At 36.7% G+C, this 16,253-nt stretch overlaps 1 protein-coding gene across 4 annotated transcripts in view; it reads left to right on the forward strand.

Moving 5' to 3' along the window:
- Positions 1 to 16,253, forward strand: part of KLHL7 (kelch like family member 7) — a 63,581-nt gene that overhangs the window by 17,883 nt on the left and 29,445 nt on the right. For all 4 annotated transcript variants that reach the window (XM_001498016.6, XM_014739088.3, XM_023639359.2 and 1 more), the window contains 5 exons: positions 461 to 563; positions 1,469 to 1,562; positions 1,832 to 1,956; positions 8,618 to 8,793; positions 11,112 to 11,286. In XM_001498016.6, the coding sequence (XP_001498066.1) occupies positions 461 to 563; positions 1,469 to 1,562; positions 1,832 to 1,956; positions 8,618 to 8,793; positions 11,112 to 11,286 (673 nt within the window). The remainder of the gene's footprint in view (positions 1 to 460; positions 564 to 1,468; positions 1,563 to 1,831; positions 1,957 to 8,617; positions 8,794 to 11,111; positions 11,287 to 16,253) is intronic.

Below are 16,253 nucleotides of genomic sequence, written 5' to 3' on the forward strand. Positions count from 1 at the left end.
GCTTTCTTGGGAAATGCAGTGTGCGCTCTGGATTTTATCAAGGATAGATAATTGAAAAAAAACAGACTGCTATGTTTGAAAAACCATCAAAGACATTGCCGTTATGTCATTTAATGTCCCCATAAAAATCTCACCATGAGAAATATCTTAGAATTTGTGTCAGAAAGAAGAAAAATTGGCTTCCCTAGAGAATTAGTGGACTATTTCTTTTCTGACTATAAGGATCTTTTCTTTTTTTTCCTCACTGCTGGGAAACTGCCAAATTTTGATACAGCAAACTTGTGACAGAAACTCTGTACATCCTTCCTAAATAGGTCATATATTATAAATTCTATGCTGGAAAAAGACTGGATTTAAGTAGAAAATAGAGATAAAGCATTTGGCAGGCACCTGTTTTACATGTTTGCTAAGCTAGGCCCAGTGAATCCCTTTTAATTTTGTTTATATCTCTCTTGATTAGAAAACATTGTGTGATGTGATCCTTATGGTCCAGGAAAGAAAGATACCTGCCCATCGTGTTGTCCTTGCTGCAGCCAGTCACTTTTTTAACTTAATGTTCACAAGTAAGTATCTTAAAGTAAAACATATTATTCTTTGTGTGTGAGAATGAGGTTGTGTCTAAGTGAAAATATGCCATTTTTCTTAGTTTTTAAAGCACTTAAGAACCTAAGGCATTGGAACATTGAAGAGATTGAAAAGTGGTCATGGTGATGATTGATCAAAGGACAAATGTTCTTTCATTAGTCCTAAAGGCCTAATGTCTTTATTGATGGAGATAACAGCTTGTACTTAAATGCCCAGGTTTTTTTTCTTAACTTCAGGTGGAAAGGCAAAGGAGCAGATAAATCTTAGGACATTTTATCTCAGAAGTTAATCTAAGTAAAACTGAAATGTTGCATATCATACTAGAAAGAACCCTAGATTCGGAGCTGGGAACGGCCTCCAAGTCCTGGTTCCTCTACTTAGTTCTGTTTTATGAGCTTGATCAGGTTATATGATGTATCTGCCTCAAGTTTGCTCTTTAGTGCCCTGGCTGCCTACCAGGGTTTTAGGAAGAGTGAGAGCCTTGCAAGCTGTAGCTGACTAGGTATGTAATTGCCATTGTGGTTTTGTTCCAGCTGCATCAGAGGCATTTTACTCATAATGATTTAAAAGACTGCTACTAAATTATTTTAGGACTTGAGAAATTACCAAATCTAGTTTTATGTCTCTGTTCACTTAGGCTTTTTTTTTTTTTAACAAGTATACTAATTCACTAATTTCTTAGCTTATTTTAATTTAAGGCACATCTCATGTGTGAAGAATTAATTTGCATTTATTCTAGGGATGTTGGGCTGTCTGAGGTATTCTCTTCCAGAGAGAACTGTTCTGTTATTCTTCTCCATATTTGACATGCCTGGAATGTTCTGGTTCCTCAGTTAAACTCAGGTAGTACTCCTGCCATTTATGTTTTTTCTCATCATTTTAGCTAACATGCTTGAGTCAAAGTCCTTTGAAGTAGAACTCAAAGATGCTGAACCTGACATTATTGAGCAGCTTGTGGAATTTGCTTATACTGCTAGGTAAGTTAAGAAGGACCATTTCTGTTGTGGAGGATGGAGGTTGGGATCTGCCGTGGCAGAGCATTGTTAGAACAGATTGATGTGCTCCAAATTTTTCAGCATGAAAAACTGCAAGGATGCGGGAGTTTGAGTATCCTGTGCCATACTAATTCAGGGACTGAAAAGTTTAATTTTTTATTTAATTTCAGGGGCTACTAGGATACATTCTACAGTAACATTATTTAAATAATTTAAAAATTATGGCAATTAATACTCTAATTTATTTGCAGAATTTCTGTGAATAGCAACAACGTTCAGTCTTTGTTAGATGCAGCAAACCAGTACCAGATAGAACCTGTGAAGAAAATGTGTGTTGATTTTTTGAAAGAACAAGTTGATGCTTCAAATTGTCTTGGTAAGAAATCAGATTCCTGTTTTTTTTAAAATCTTTATATTTTAATAAAGGAAAAAAGCAGTTATAAGTACCCTCATTTAGTTTTAAAGACATTGTCCACTAGAAAATTTTCTGTAATACATTTTAAGAGGAGCTTAGGGAGCTGTATATTAACCGAGGCAGCAACAAGTCCATTAAACACTGTCTCAATATTTTCCAAAATATAAAATAGCTTTCATAATGAGTTTTCGTGTATCTAGGACAGGATTGCATCTGGTGGTGGTATGATATGTGATAACATAAACATGAATGTTTACCTTTGTTGAAGCACTTATGATTGCTATGGTCTGTCACAGATGAGGAAACTGAGGTTGTGTAACTCACCTGAGGTCACATAGCTAGTGTGTGGAGGAACTGGGTTAGAATTCAAGTAATCTTATTCTTAATTGCTACACTATGCTGCCTCTCCACGTTGTTGAATATGCTAACTACTTACTCTAGAAAGCTTAAAAATCCTAGGCTGTAAATTAAGATACTAATTAACAGACTGCTACAGCACTCCATTTTAAAGCTATTAATAAAGTACATATTTTGCATTTGATATCAGAAGAAGCAGAGAAAGTTGATCTTAGTTTTCCAAGTGTGGTATGCTTTCCACTGTGAGATGATCCTTAGCGGCATGTGAAAGAACATCCAGATGTTTGTAACTACATTTTCCTGCCCTTGCTGTGGTTCAGAGGGGAAGATGATTGGGCTTAGAAGTGCTATGAAAGCAGGGAGGAAAGGAAAGCAGAGTCAAGGAGAGTAGAGAGAGAGGCTTGGGAATCCAGCCAATGCTAAGATTTTTGACCCACAGTAGAAGATGAGCGGTGCTGATGACAAGAAGATGATGGCTGGGGCACAGGGCTCCTGGAGATGCATGAGAAGTTTTACAAGCCTCCTCTGTCCCTGCTTTTTATAGACTCCGCTCCTACTAGACAGTTCGTTACTCGATCTGGCACCCCTTGCCCCACTGTGTGTGCAGAGAAAATGGTCTTAGAAGGCAGGTGGAAAGGAAGCAGAATAAATTTTAGGGAAGGATAAAAGCCAGGCGAAGGGGATGGGAATGAGATTGTATCCAGAGAAGGAATTGGATTAGATGGAACAGGAGGGAAATAGCTATGCAGGTGAATATACTGATGGAATTTTTTTGAAAGGTAGCCATGGGTCTACATAGTGAAAAGATTCCTATATTAAGAAATAAAAGGCCAGCCTTTAATCCCATCTATACAACAGAGACACTCTGGGCTGAGTCCCTCCATCTTTCTGGGCTATAGTTTAGGGATTTAAGTTTAAAACTTGGTGCCTCTTGTATAAATAAATATTCTGACAAAATTTATTATAAAAAGGGAATTTAAAGAAGTTTTTAGAAGATGATGGCTTAAGTATGTTTCCCTAACTCTCTAGCATTCTAAATTTCCTACTGGGGTGATTCAACTAGAAAGAAAACGAGCTAAAGTAGAGAGTAGTTTTGGCGGTACAAAGCATAGTGTGGGACCTGGAGCAAGTTTGTGCTAACCACACCTTAGACTTTGGGCTTCTGAGGAGACCATTTAGGAATTTCACCTCTGGATGCCTTCTATCATCATTGTTTACAAAGCTAGGAGGCAGGACAGCCTAACAGCGTATAAGGGAGCCTGATTCTTTGGCTAAGCCTGAGGCAGAGACAGTGGCCCAGCCAGCTGGACCAAGTGCAGTCACTCAGTATGCATGGGAACTGCTTCGTCCAGCTTTCTGTTTAGCTCTGAGCATGACTCTCCCTGTGAGCTGATTGGAGAACTGCTGTTTTAGTTTTCACCACTTGTCAATTCTCTGCTGCCTAGAAAATCCCAACAGTCTGACATCCACAAGTGCTAAAGGAGCCCATGGTGGCTGATGGAATTGGGCAAAGATCATACCAAGTTGAGGGAAACCCTGTAGTTTGAGGGACAAAAAAAATCAAGATAAACAGCCAAAAATGACTGGCTCCTCTAGGCAAATTTAATGTAAGAAATGGAAGAGAACTTGAAAGGATGCATTTGAAGGGGGAAGAAAACATGATTTTCCATGAAATTCAGTTGAATTGAAAAATAGAATGAATATGCCTAAAAATCAAACTAAAGATCAGACAGAGGATACTGCCTCATGATACAAAACAAAAATCAGAGAAATAGAAACCATTAGTGAAAAGATAAAAGATATGGAAGAAAGATACAGGGACACTAATGTGCAGTGGTAATTCCAGGAGGAACAGATGGCAGAAAAGCAATACTCAAAGAAATAATAGAAGAAAACTTATTTGAGCTTAAAAAAACTTTAACTTTCAGACTAAATTATACTAAGTACCAGACCTGTCAATGAACTAAGGTATATCCTGGTGATATAGATCAAGGAAGAACTTATATTTGGGGTGATAAAAATATTCTGGAACTAGATAGTGGTCATGGTGACACAACATTGTGAATGTACTAATTCATTAGTGAATGTCACTAATGGTAAATTTTTTGTGTATTTTATCATAATTAAAAAAATCAATATGGAGAAAGAATTGATAAGCTTTTAGAGAGGAGGAGGTATAGTAGATTACCAAAAATTGGCCACGAATTCTTTCCATCCTTGTATCCTTTTCAGTGTGACTTTGTAACTCCTCCCATCAAGAGGTGGAGTCTGTTTTCCTTGTAATTCAAGCTTGACCTTGTGGCTTGCTTTACCCCGTGGGACATTAGCAAATGTGACATGAACAGAGGCTTAAAAAATGCTTGTGCACTGGGGTTTGCTTTCCTTTGCAGCTGGCAGTGCCTCTGCCATTATGACAAGAAGACTAGAGACCGTTTGGGGCAGAGATGAGTTATCTCAGCTGAGGTTCCCTACGCCACCAGCCTGCCTGTTACCAGATAAGTGAATGAGACCAATGTAGACCATCCAGTCCCCAGCTGAGCAGCCAGCTGACTGCAGAGATTAGCTAAGCCAGCCCAGACTAGAAGAACCATGTACTTGACCCATAGAATTGTGGGAAATAATAAATTTTTATTTTACCACTGAGTTTTGAGATTGTGTGTCCTGCAGCAGTGGATAAGTGGTATAACAAGTTACTTAGAAAAGAAAGAGAATCAGAAAGACATTTATTTTTTATCTGGAACACAAAGTTGCAAGATAGTAGCATAAGACGTGCAAATGATAGAGGGAGAAGAAAAGAATTATATTCAAAGACATCATTCATTTGGGATATTGCAAAGAGACAGTATATAATCACCTATATCCTTTCTGAGAAGACTATTGAGGGAAGTACTGCAGCCTCGTGAGAAGTAACGATCTCAAGATAGGGATGTATTGGTAAGCTTTCTTAGTCGCAAGCAAAGTAAACTGACTTTTGCTGGTTTAAACAGAAAAGAAATTTAATGAAAAGTTTTTGAATAATTCATAGAATTGCCTAGAAATCTCAAAAATCAAGCTTAGAAGAAGTATAAGGATTTGAATAACACAAACTTATTTAGATAGATGTCACAGAATATTTTACCCAGTAATCAGAGAACACATAATTTTCAGACCCCGTTGGAAAGTGTTTGCAAATACTGATCACTAGCCACGGAAAATCTGGAGCATCAAAAGGAGAAGAGACACAGGCCACATCCACTGATTACAGTGCAGTGAAACTGGAAATTAACCTCAAAAGGAGAGCTATTTTCTCCCACCCCATTCTCAACACTTAAGAAATTTAACCGAAGAATTATTTAGAAAAATATTTTTAAAGAGGTATTAAAAATGAACTTAAAGGCTATATGGAAACATACGACAATAAGCACAGAATAAATCAACATCTTTGGAATGTTACCAATGTATTTCTTAAAAGAAAATTTGTCATCTTAAAATGTTTTGCAAATAAATGCATTTATTTTTATTTGCTCTTAAGTATTTCACTCAAACAGGAAAAAAAATTTTTTAAACACCTAATGAAAGTAGAAAATATTCTTCAAATTATAAATTAATGAAATCGAAAAATAACACTAATAGACTGTAGACTTGGCCAGAAGAACAAAAGCTAATTATTTCAAAGAACATTATAAAATAGTCACAAAGTTAACAAGCCTAACAAAGAAGGAAAAATCAAAGAACAAACGGTATCAAGAATTAGAAGAAAATCAAAGAAGAAACAAAATCAAGATATGAAAGCAAAAGATAACCAAAATTGTCTTTAAAGGTTGAAAACCTAAAACCAGTAACCTCAGAAACATTGGGAAGAGAAAGATCTGTTCCAAATGAATGCTTCAGACTTGATGGTTTTATGTGTTAATTCTACCAAGCATTCAAGGAATAGATTAATGCCTTGTTATATAAACTGTTCTAAATCAATAGACAAGAATGGAAAACTCCCCAGCTCATTCTCCAAGGGTAGGGTTATCATGATGCCAACATTAAACAAAGAACGTGTGTGTGTGCATGTGCAAACACACATAAAATTTTAGTTTCACTTAGCATCAGTGTTTTTTTATTCTAAAAACTTTTAGAGTAAAAGAATCAAGTTGAATCCATCAATGAATATATTTTAAAAAATAATGCTTTACCACTGTAGTGTGGGATACTGATAGTAGGAGAGGTTGTTCATCTGTGGGGACAGGGGTATACCGAAACTCTGTACTTGCTACTCAGTTTTGCTGTGAACCTAAAACTAATTGAAAAAATTGTTTATTAATTAAAGTAATAATACTTTGTGACCAAGTAGAATTTACTTCAAAAATGCCAGAATGATTCAGTGTTAAAAAATCTAACATAATTTACTATACTAACAAGCTATAGGAAAAAAATAAATACTTATAATCATAGCAACAAATGCTGAAGACACTTTTGTGTTTTCAGTACCCATTCCTGATGTTTCAAAAAACACTTCTTAAACTAGAAATAGAATACCTAATTAACCTATAAGTGTCTGAAACCTATAGCAAATAGTCTTTACAGAGAGACATGCTGCTATTCAGCTTTGTGCTGGAGATTTCCATCATGCAATTGGTCAAGAAAAAATAAATAAGGTAATAGGAAAAGCTTCCTTATCAAGCATAATCAGAGCAGTAGTTGATAGGCCATTTTAAAATGTCATTAAAGCAGTGGCGGTTAAACAAGACAGTATCTGCTGTGGAGTTGTTACTTCAGCATAATACATAAGTGTACCAATCTTCCAATCTTTAAGCGTAAGACCAAGCCTATTATTTGAGTATTGATCCATCGTCTGTCTTACATAAATCAAACCAATAATATATCATCTATGATTTTTTATTTTTAGTTTCCTTAAAATGAATTGAGAACTTAGCAAGGTAGTCTAAGTACAGAATCCCTCTAGAATTTTGCAGTGTTTTCTTGGATCTTGTCACTTGTCTTGGTCATGCCTAATTTGAGCTTTTTTCAAGTCTGTCTTAAACCTTAAGATTAGTTTTCGTAGAAACAACTGCTTTCTTTTCACATTCATATTTTATTGATCTGCATGATATTTAATTGGATTGCTTAATTAAAACAAATTCAACTGCCAAAAATTAGTTAATAAACAAATATTCGTTCTTGGTGAAAATATCTCCCTGATGTATAAGTGTACAGATGTAGCAGACTGCTCGCCGTGAGCATCTAGCCTGCCATGGCATTGGTCAGTACATTTAGAAAATGACAGCTGATCTGACAAATTCATTAGCAAGCATCAGTTATGAGAACCTTTATGGTATAAATATGAAAACATCAAAACTAATTATCTGAAGACAACATGAAGTTGAAACATGGAAAATCAAAGATAATGAACTGAAAAAAATTCAACTTATGACTTCGAAAGGAGGCCTGCCACAAAGGTCACATACAATAATCAGTGGTTTTATTTAGGAGAGGGGTTGGCAAACTTTTTCTGTAAAGGGCCAGATAGTAAATATTTACGCTTTGTGGGCCCGAGACGTATGGTCCTTGTCTCCCCCCTCTTCCTTCTCCTTTTCCCCCCTTCTTCTTTCCCTCTCCTGAACACCCCCCCCCCCCCACATTTTTTATGACCCTTTAAAAATATGCAAAAAGTTCTCAGCTGCTGACCCTATAGCTGGATTTGGCCAATGGACAGTACTTTGCAGACTCCTGATGTAAAACATAAATAACCAATTTAGGGGGGAATCTTTCCTCCCAAACAAAAAATAATAAAACAGCTAGGAAAAGGCTGAAGGGGAAATGTATAGGGTTGCTATGAAGACAACTGTGTAATTACAATGTAGATCATAAAAAATCTGAATAAATAGAGATATATGTCATGTTCTTAAGTGGAGCTTCTCCATGTTGTAGAACAGTCACCTGTCCCCAGAGTGATCCAAAAATTCAGTGCAATCCTAGTTAAAGTCACATCAGAATTTTTTTAAGTAGAATGTGATAAGGTTATTTTAAAATTTACTTGCAAGAGAAAATGTTTAACAGTAGCCAAGAAAAGCTTGAAAAAACACTGAAGGAGGATTGTCCTACCAAATATCAAAATCAGCCATGCATAAGACGGTATAATATTGGCATAAGAATAGACAAGTCAGTGCAATAGAAAAGGATCCAGATTTATGAAATTCATTCGCTCTTGTTTTCCTGGAGTCATACTTTATCTTCAATTTGTATTTGGTTTTTTAAAAAATGGTTTTCTATTCACTAATTTTCTGTCTGTGTTTAGGTATAAGTGTGCTAGCAGAGTGTCTGGACTGTCCTGAATTGAAAGCAACTGCAGATGACTTTATTCATCAGCATTTTACTGAAGTTTACAAAACTGATGAATTTCTGCAGCTTGATGTCAAGCGAGTTACACATCTCCTCAACCAGGACACTCTGACTGTGAGAGCGGAGGATCAGGTGACTAAAGTGCCTTCTCACATTTTTCTTAGTGAAAATGTCCTTAGTGATTTCTTATGCCTCGTGTTTGGATACATGACAAGGAAAAGAATTATATTGGGAGAGAATGTGTTCTTTACATTAAACAGAGTATTCCAAAGTCTGTTTCATAGGAAAAGTAAGTCTCGGGTGCTTGTAAAGGCCTGCCCTTTGAGAGAGAGGCCACTTGATAGAGATAAAGCTATTGTTTACCATGGTAGGCAAAACAGTGCCTCCCCCAAAGATGTCCACGTGCTCATCCCCAGGACCTGGGAATATGTTACCTTACATGGCAAATGGGACTTTGTAGATGTGGTTAAGGATCTTAAGATGAGGAGATTATCTGGGTGGGCCCAATGTAATCAGAAAGGTCCTTAAATGTGGAAGAGAGAGGCAGAAGTGTCAGTGTCACAATGATGCAATGTAAGAAAGACTTGACCGGCTGTTGCTGAATGGAGGAAGGGGCCATGAGCCAAGGAATGCAGGCAGCTGCTAGATGCTGGAAAAGGCAAGACAACGGTTTCTTCTCTAGAGCCTCCAGGCAGCCCTGCTAACACCTTGATTTTAGCCTTGTGTGGCCCATTGTGGATTCTGACCTCCAGAACGGTCAGATGAACTGTCAGAGGTGCAAGCTGGATGCAGGCATTTGGGTGCGGTAACGCTTTGATATGCAGACATTCACTTAATCTCTCTTCTTAGTCCCACATCCTTCTCTATATTATAAGATAGTAAATTTGTGGTAATTTGTTACAGTAGCAATAGGAAACTAGTAGAGGTACTGTAAGACCGTATGCTTTGAGTTACTTTTCTTCTAAAGATAAAAGGTTTGCACTGACCGTGTTTTGTCCTGTCTTCTTCATGGCCCAGAGTATCAGTTTGCAAGTTCTCGGGTTGGACCTGGAAGACCTAAATAGGCAAAAAGAAAAAATTCACTCCTGTGATCAAAATTAACTGACTTGTATGCAGTATGGAAAGGGAATAAAAAGTAACTTTAGACTGAAGAAACCTGACAAACATTACCTACAAGTTAACATCATCAGGGATAAGTCATGTTGATAGCATGCACACTTGATATAATGTCATGAGAATAGCACGTCACCTCTGTGGTCTTCCTCACAAAAAGTAGCTCTAGTCTAATCAAGAGAAAAACATCAGACAAACCCACATTGAGGGACATTCTACAAAATACCTGAACAGAACTCAAAACTGTCAGTCATCAAAAACAAGGAATGTCTGAGAAACTGTCACAGTCTAGAAGAGCCTAAGGTGACATAATGACCAAATGTAATGTGGTATCCTTTATGGGATTGTGGGACAGAAGAAGAACATTAGATAAAAACTAAATTTTTTTTTTAAGTATGGACTTTAGTTAATGTATCAATATTGGTTCATTAGTTGTGACAAGAGTATCACACTAATGTAACATTTTAAAAACTGGTGCAGGGTATATGCACTATGTTTACAACTTTTCTGTAAATCTGAAACTATTCTAAAATAAAAAGCTTATTTAAAAAAATAGACCAATTCCCATAAAAAATTAAATAACTCATGAGGACATCAGAACTTAGGTCTTATTAACACGACACCAAAATTAACAATTTAACTAGCTCAAACGTGTGTGGTAAATGTGTGTGTATATGAAATAATAGATTTGTTTTCAGTTTGTTTAATGATTTGTAAATCAGTTATGTTAATGAACTTGGACTTCTTCAGTGCAGTTAATGCTGCAGTATTATTTGGAAAATAATTCTTCAATAAAGGCCCTGTAATTTATTTTTTAAATATAGAATTTTTATATCTCAGAGGTTCTGGAAAGTAAATGAGTCTATCAGTTCACAATTCAGGAATATTGAAGACTGAAATAAAAGCATAGGCGACCTTGATGTCTCCTAGGATGGAAGGCCTCTTAGGAAATTAACCCGCTTTCCTGGTACCAAATAAGCATATATTCAAACTATCATTGATGAGTAGATTTTTTTCAGTACCAATGCACATCATATCTTCCAAAAATGAAGCTATATTTTGTTTTGAAAAATGTTTTGAAAGCTTCAACATCTTGTCATTACGTTATGTAGCAGTGATTAGTTCTAAAAAACATACTACCTACAAGAATCTCTAGAGCAGTGTGTGAACTGTCCTGAAGTACAGGCAGGTGTTTGGGGATGAAAACAAATATCTGAATAAAATATTGGAAATAAGTGGTTGTGTCTTTATGAGATTCTCCCCTTCAATGTGAGAGTAAACATAGGTAATTGACAATGTCTCTGCCATCTAAGAACTTTGTTGTTTTTCCCCCTTAGGTTTATGATGCTGCAGTCAGGTGGTTGAAATACGACGAACCTAATCGCCAGCCATTTATGGTTGATATCCTTGCTAAAGTCAGGTTTCCTCTTATATCAAAGAATTTCTTAAGTAAAACCGTACAAGCTGAACCGCTTATTCAAGACAATCCTGAATGCCTTAAGATGGTGATAAGTAAGTTGCCTTGATATCCATTTATAACCTGATCGTGTAGCCAGTTTCTCATGGACTTAAAAGCCGTTAGAGTGGATCAGACTCAGTAGCCAGGGAGAAGCATTCAAGACTTTGCTCTTCCAGGTGATTGATCCATTGGTGTTCTCAGCTGTCTACCTGGAAGGGGACTTAGCCCCAGCTTTTTTTTTTAATAGGGATGTTGTGTGATGGAAGGTAAAAGTTACTTACACTTTTTCTCCTTATGTATACGATAGCCTTTATGCACTTTATTTCTTTATTTTACTTAGCCAAATAGTGTACTGTGATCACATGTTCTTGCTTAAACAGCGTTTGTTTGTTTGTTTGTTTTTGGCATGGAGCTAGTAATTGCCAAATTTTTTTCATTTTCTTGACTTGCAGGCCAAGTCTCCACCCCTCAACACCTGTGTAAAATGCCACTTAATAAAATTGTCTGCACAATTAAATAGTCTGTTGCTTTTATTTTATTTCTTGGAAACATCCCTCATAGAGCCTTCCTTCTGCCTGTTCCAGTATGGACTGTTTGCTCTATGGGTCTAAGGCACAGCTCTCGCCCTGGGGCCTCCCTTCTCTGCTCTGCTGAGATGTCCCTTCGCTCATCTCCTGTGTAGATCCACTGTCTTCCTAGACCCCAAGTCTTCTCCTTCCTTAATTCTGTTTGATGGAACATATCCCCTAAAAGTTTCCTGAGAGAGGGTACATGACCAGTAAATATTTGGAGACTTGACAAATCTCATATCTTTATTTTTATTTATTTATTTATTTTTAAACAACAGAAATTTATTTCCTTATGGTTCCGGAGTCTAGAAACCCAGCATCAAGATGTTGTCAGGTTTGGTTTCTCGTGAGCCTCTCTCCTTAGCTTGTAGACGGCCGCCTTCTTGCTGTGTTGCCACATGGTCCTTCCTCTGTGTACATTCATCCTGGGTGTCTCTTTGTGTATCCAGATTTCCTCCTCTTATAGGGCCAAAAGTCATATTGGATTAGGGCATCCTTTAGTGACCTCATTTTACCTTGATTACTTCTTTAAAGGCCCAGTCTCCAAATACAATCGCATTGTGAAGTACTGAGGGTTAGAGTTTCCACATATGAATTTAGTGGGACACAATTCAGTCCATAACAACTTATACGAGTCTTCCCCATCTGAAGATCGTATTTATGTTTTTCTTGAAGTTTATGGTATCAAATGTTATGTTTAAATGGCATTTGGACTTTATTTTGATGTGCAGCATGATTTTTATTGAGAAATAGACAAAGAAAGGTGTGTAGATAATATAAAGAATAATAGTAAAACAAATACCCGTAGTCTCACCACCCAGCTTCAGGACACTGTAATTCCTCTGTGTATCTCAACCCTCTGACATTCCTGTGCTTTCATTAGAGATTTCCACATGCATATGTAAGTGTTTCTAAACAATACATTGGCTTTTCCTCTTTGGGCTCTTTATATAAGTAGAATCACATTGTGATTATCCTTTTGTGATGTAATTTTTATTTTGTGTTCAGCATTGGTTTCTGAGATTCATCCATGTTGATGCATGCTCTTGATTTATTTTTACTATTTGGTAGTCCTTACTTTAAATATACCAAAATCTATCCAGTCTTTTGTTAATGGATATTTAAGGGTTTCTAGCTCTTTGCTTTTATGGAAATGGTTTACATGTATCTGCTCTATGCCTTGGATAAGAATTAATGAGACACACAGCCTGTGCTTGTCCACCTGTGCTGTGTAACGACAAACTGTTGATACTCCCTTTAACAGGGAGTGACGGTTCTTGTTATTCTAGATTTGAGCCAACCTTTTTATTGCCATTCTTAAATGTTTGCCCAACTGTGAGGTGTGAAATGCTGTTTCATTGTGATTTTAATTTGCATTTATCACAAATGAGATTGAACACCAGTATTTCCTTTTCCAGGAAATGTCTCTTTGTCTTTTTGCCATCCTCTATTTTTAAAAAAATTTATTCAATTTATTTAAACTAAAAAAACCCCAGTTCGCTCATTTTTCTCACCCTTTACCAGCTGCCTCTGGCAACTGCTAATCTGTTTCTCTGTATCTATGAGGTTAGGTTTTTTTTTTATTGGTTGTTTAGATTCCACATATAAGAGAGGTCATAACAATATTTGTCTTTCTCTGTCTGATTTATTTTACTTAGCAGAATACCCTCAAGGTCCCCATGTAGCAAATTGCAAGATTTCATATCTTTATTTTACCATAAAACATTGAAGGATAGTTAAACTGAGGATAGAATTATAACGAAAGTCATTTTCAGGTAGAATGTGGAAAGCGTTCCTCCATTATTTACTAGCTTTCAGTGTTATTTTTGAGAAATCTGATCCTTTTATTTTATTCTTCTTTGTAAACATTTAAGGTTTTTTTTGTTTTTTTTTACTGATGTTTTGAGAGTTCGTGATAGTGAACCTTGCATCTTTTTTTTTTTTTTTAGTTATCATTTTGGGCATTCTCTTTTCAGTCACAGATTTCTCAGTCCTGTTATTGGTACCATGATTCTTCAGCAGTTGGTTATCCTTTTTGTTCTATCTTCTGGGAGATAGCCTTAACTTTTCATTAAACAATTTTATTTCAGCTATTTTTAAAATTTCTGTGAGCTTTTACTTATTCTCTAACTTCTTATTTCATGGCTATAATATCTTATCGTTCTAAGGTAGCATTATAGTGCTTTTGAAGTTTTCCCTTGTCTGCATTTTCTCTATTACCTTTGAGGTTTTTTTTTTTTTTCTGTTTTTTTGCTCTTGAAAGCTTTTCTTAAATGTTTGGTTTCATCTGTGAATCATATTTATAAGAGTGAGTTGTTATAAAACTGGTAAGTAAGCCTGTGTGAGTCGGCTTTTCAGTGCTTGGGCTGAACTATAGGGTAATGAGAATAGCCAGACAGTTTTTTAATTGAGGATCTCCACACGTCGGTCTCTGTAGATGTTTTCTCCTGTAGCTGGGTGCAGTCGTTTGGGAGCCTGGTCGGGGAACATTTTGGTATACACACTTTCACTTAATTCCTGTTTTCAGTCTAACACCCTTCTCTGTGTGGTTCCCTGAGTCTGGAACATCTCTGATTCAGTATCACCAAAGACCAATCCTCCTGTCTTCTGCAGTGAGAAGGGCATGGTGGTACCTGAGCGTGCAGTGGGGGAAGCAGACCTGGCAGTTCAACTGTCGTCTCTTCAGAATGTTAGAGTTCCCTTGTTTTCATCCCTACCCCACCTTCTGAGATACTTGGTACCTGATTATGAGCCTTTCAGGGTTCTGCAGGGTGATTTGGCTTCTCATTGGTGTCTCCTCCCACAACCATTTAGGTTTAACATTCTGTCTATCTGCTAGCTGTTGTTTTTTGGGTTTTTTTTTTAGGTAACGTTGGTTTATAACATTATATATAAATTTCATGTGTACAGCATTATATTTCTATTTCTGTGTAGACTATATCGTGTTAACTACCCAAAGTCTAATCCCCATCCATCACCGCATGCACGTGTCCGCGTCCTCCTTTCACCCTCCCCTCTGCTCCCTTCCCCTCTGGTAACCACTTTCTATGTCTTTGTGTGTGTGTGTTTGTTGTTGTTTTTGTCTCCCACTTTTGAATGAAATCATGCAGTACTTGGTATTTGGCTTTCTCTGTATCTATGTGTGGTTTTTTTTTTAACCTTTCACATATGAGTAAAATCATATGGTGTTTGTTTCTCTCCATCTGACTTATTTTGCTTAGCATAATGCCCTCACGCTCCACCCATGTTGTCACAAATGGCAAGATTTCATATTTTTTATGGCTGTTGTGTATATATACCACATCTTCTTTATCCACTCATCCACTGATGGGCACTTAGGTTGTTTCTAAGTCTTGCCTATTGTGAATAATGGGGTACAAATATCTTTTCAAATTAGTGTTTTCCTGTTCTTTGGATAAATACCCAGAAATGGAATAGCTGAATCGTATGGTAGTTCTATTCTTAATTTTTTGAGGAATCTCCATACTGTTTTTCATAGTGGCTGCACCAGTTTACATTCCCACCAATGGTGTTTGAGGGTTCTCTTTTCTCCACATCCTCTCCAATGCTTGTTATTTCTTATCTTTTTAATTATAGCCATTCTGATGGGCGTGAGGTGATATCTCATTGTAGTTTTGATTTCCATTTGCCTAATAATTAGTGATGTTGAGCATCTTTTTATGTGCCTGTTGGCCATCTGTATATCTTCTTTGGAAAAATGTTCATATCCTTTGCCCATTTGTTTTTTGTTTTTTGTGTTTTTTTTGAGGAAGATTAGCCCTGAGCTAACATCTGCTGCCAATCCTCCTCATTTTGCTGAGGAAGACTGGTCCTGAGCTAACATCCATACCCATCTTCCTCTACTTTATATGTGGGACGTCTGCCACAGCAAGGCTTGACAAGCAGTGTGTAGGTCCACACCCAGCATCCAAACTGGTGAACCCCAGGCCGCCGAAGCAGAACATGGAGAACTTAACTACTGCTCCACCAGGCCGGCCCCTGCCCATTTGTTAATTGAGTGGTTTCTCTGTTGTTGAGATGTGTGAGTTCTTTATATATATATATATGTGTGTGGTTAGTGTTTGCCTGGATTATCTTTATCCATCATTTCTTTTTAGACATTTTGTGTCCCTATATCTTAGGTGAATCTCTTAAAAATAGCGTATAGCTTCATTTTCTTTTTTTAAGCCATTCTATCTTTTATCTGGTGAGTTGTCCATTTAAATTTATTGTAATTACTATCATATTTGTAATTATTTTTAACATCTTATTTTGTGTGTTTTGTTTGTTTCCATTTTTTTTCTGCTTCTCTTCCCTCTTGTCTCCTTTTGGATTGAGGTTTTTTTTCCTTTATTTTTTTCCCCTCTGCTGTTTGGGAAGTTTTACACTCTGTATCAGTCCTTTTAATGGTTATCCTTTATATTTTAACATATGTACCTTAGACATTAATA

This window comes from Equus caballus, chromosome 4, assembly GCF_041296265.1.
Source record: "Equus caballus isolate H_3958 breed thoroughbred chromosome 4, TB-T2T, whole genome shotgun sequence".
In the NCBI taxonomy this organism is placed as follows: Eukaryota; Metazoa; Chordata; class Mammalia; order Perissodactyla; family Equidae; genus Equus; species Equus caballus.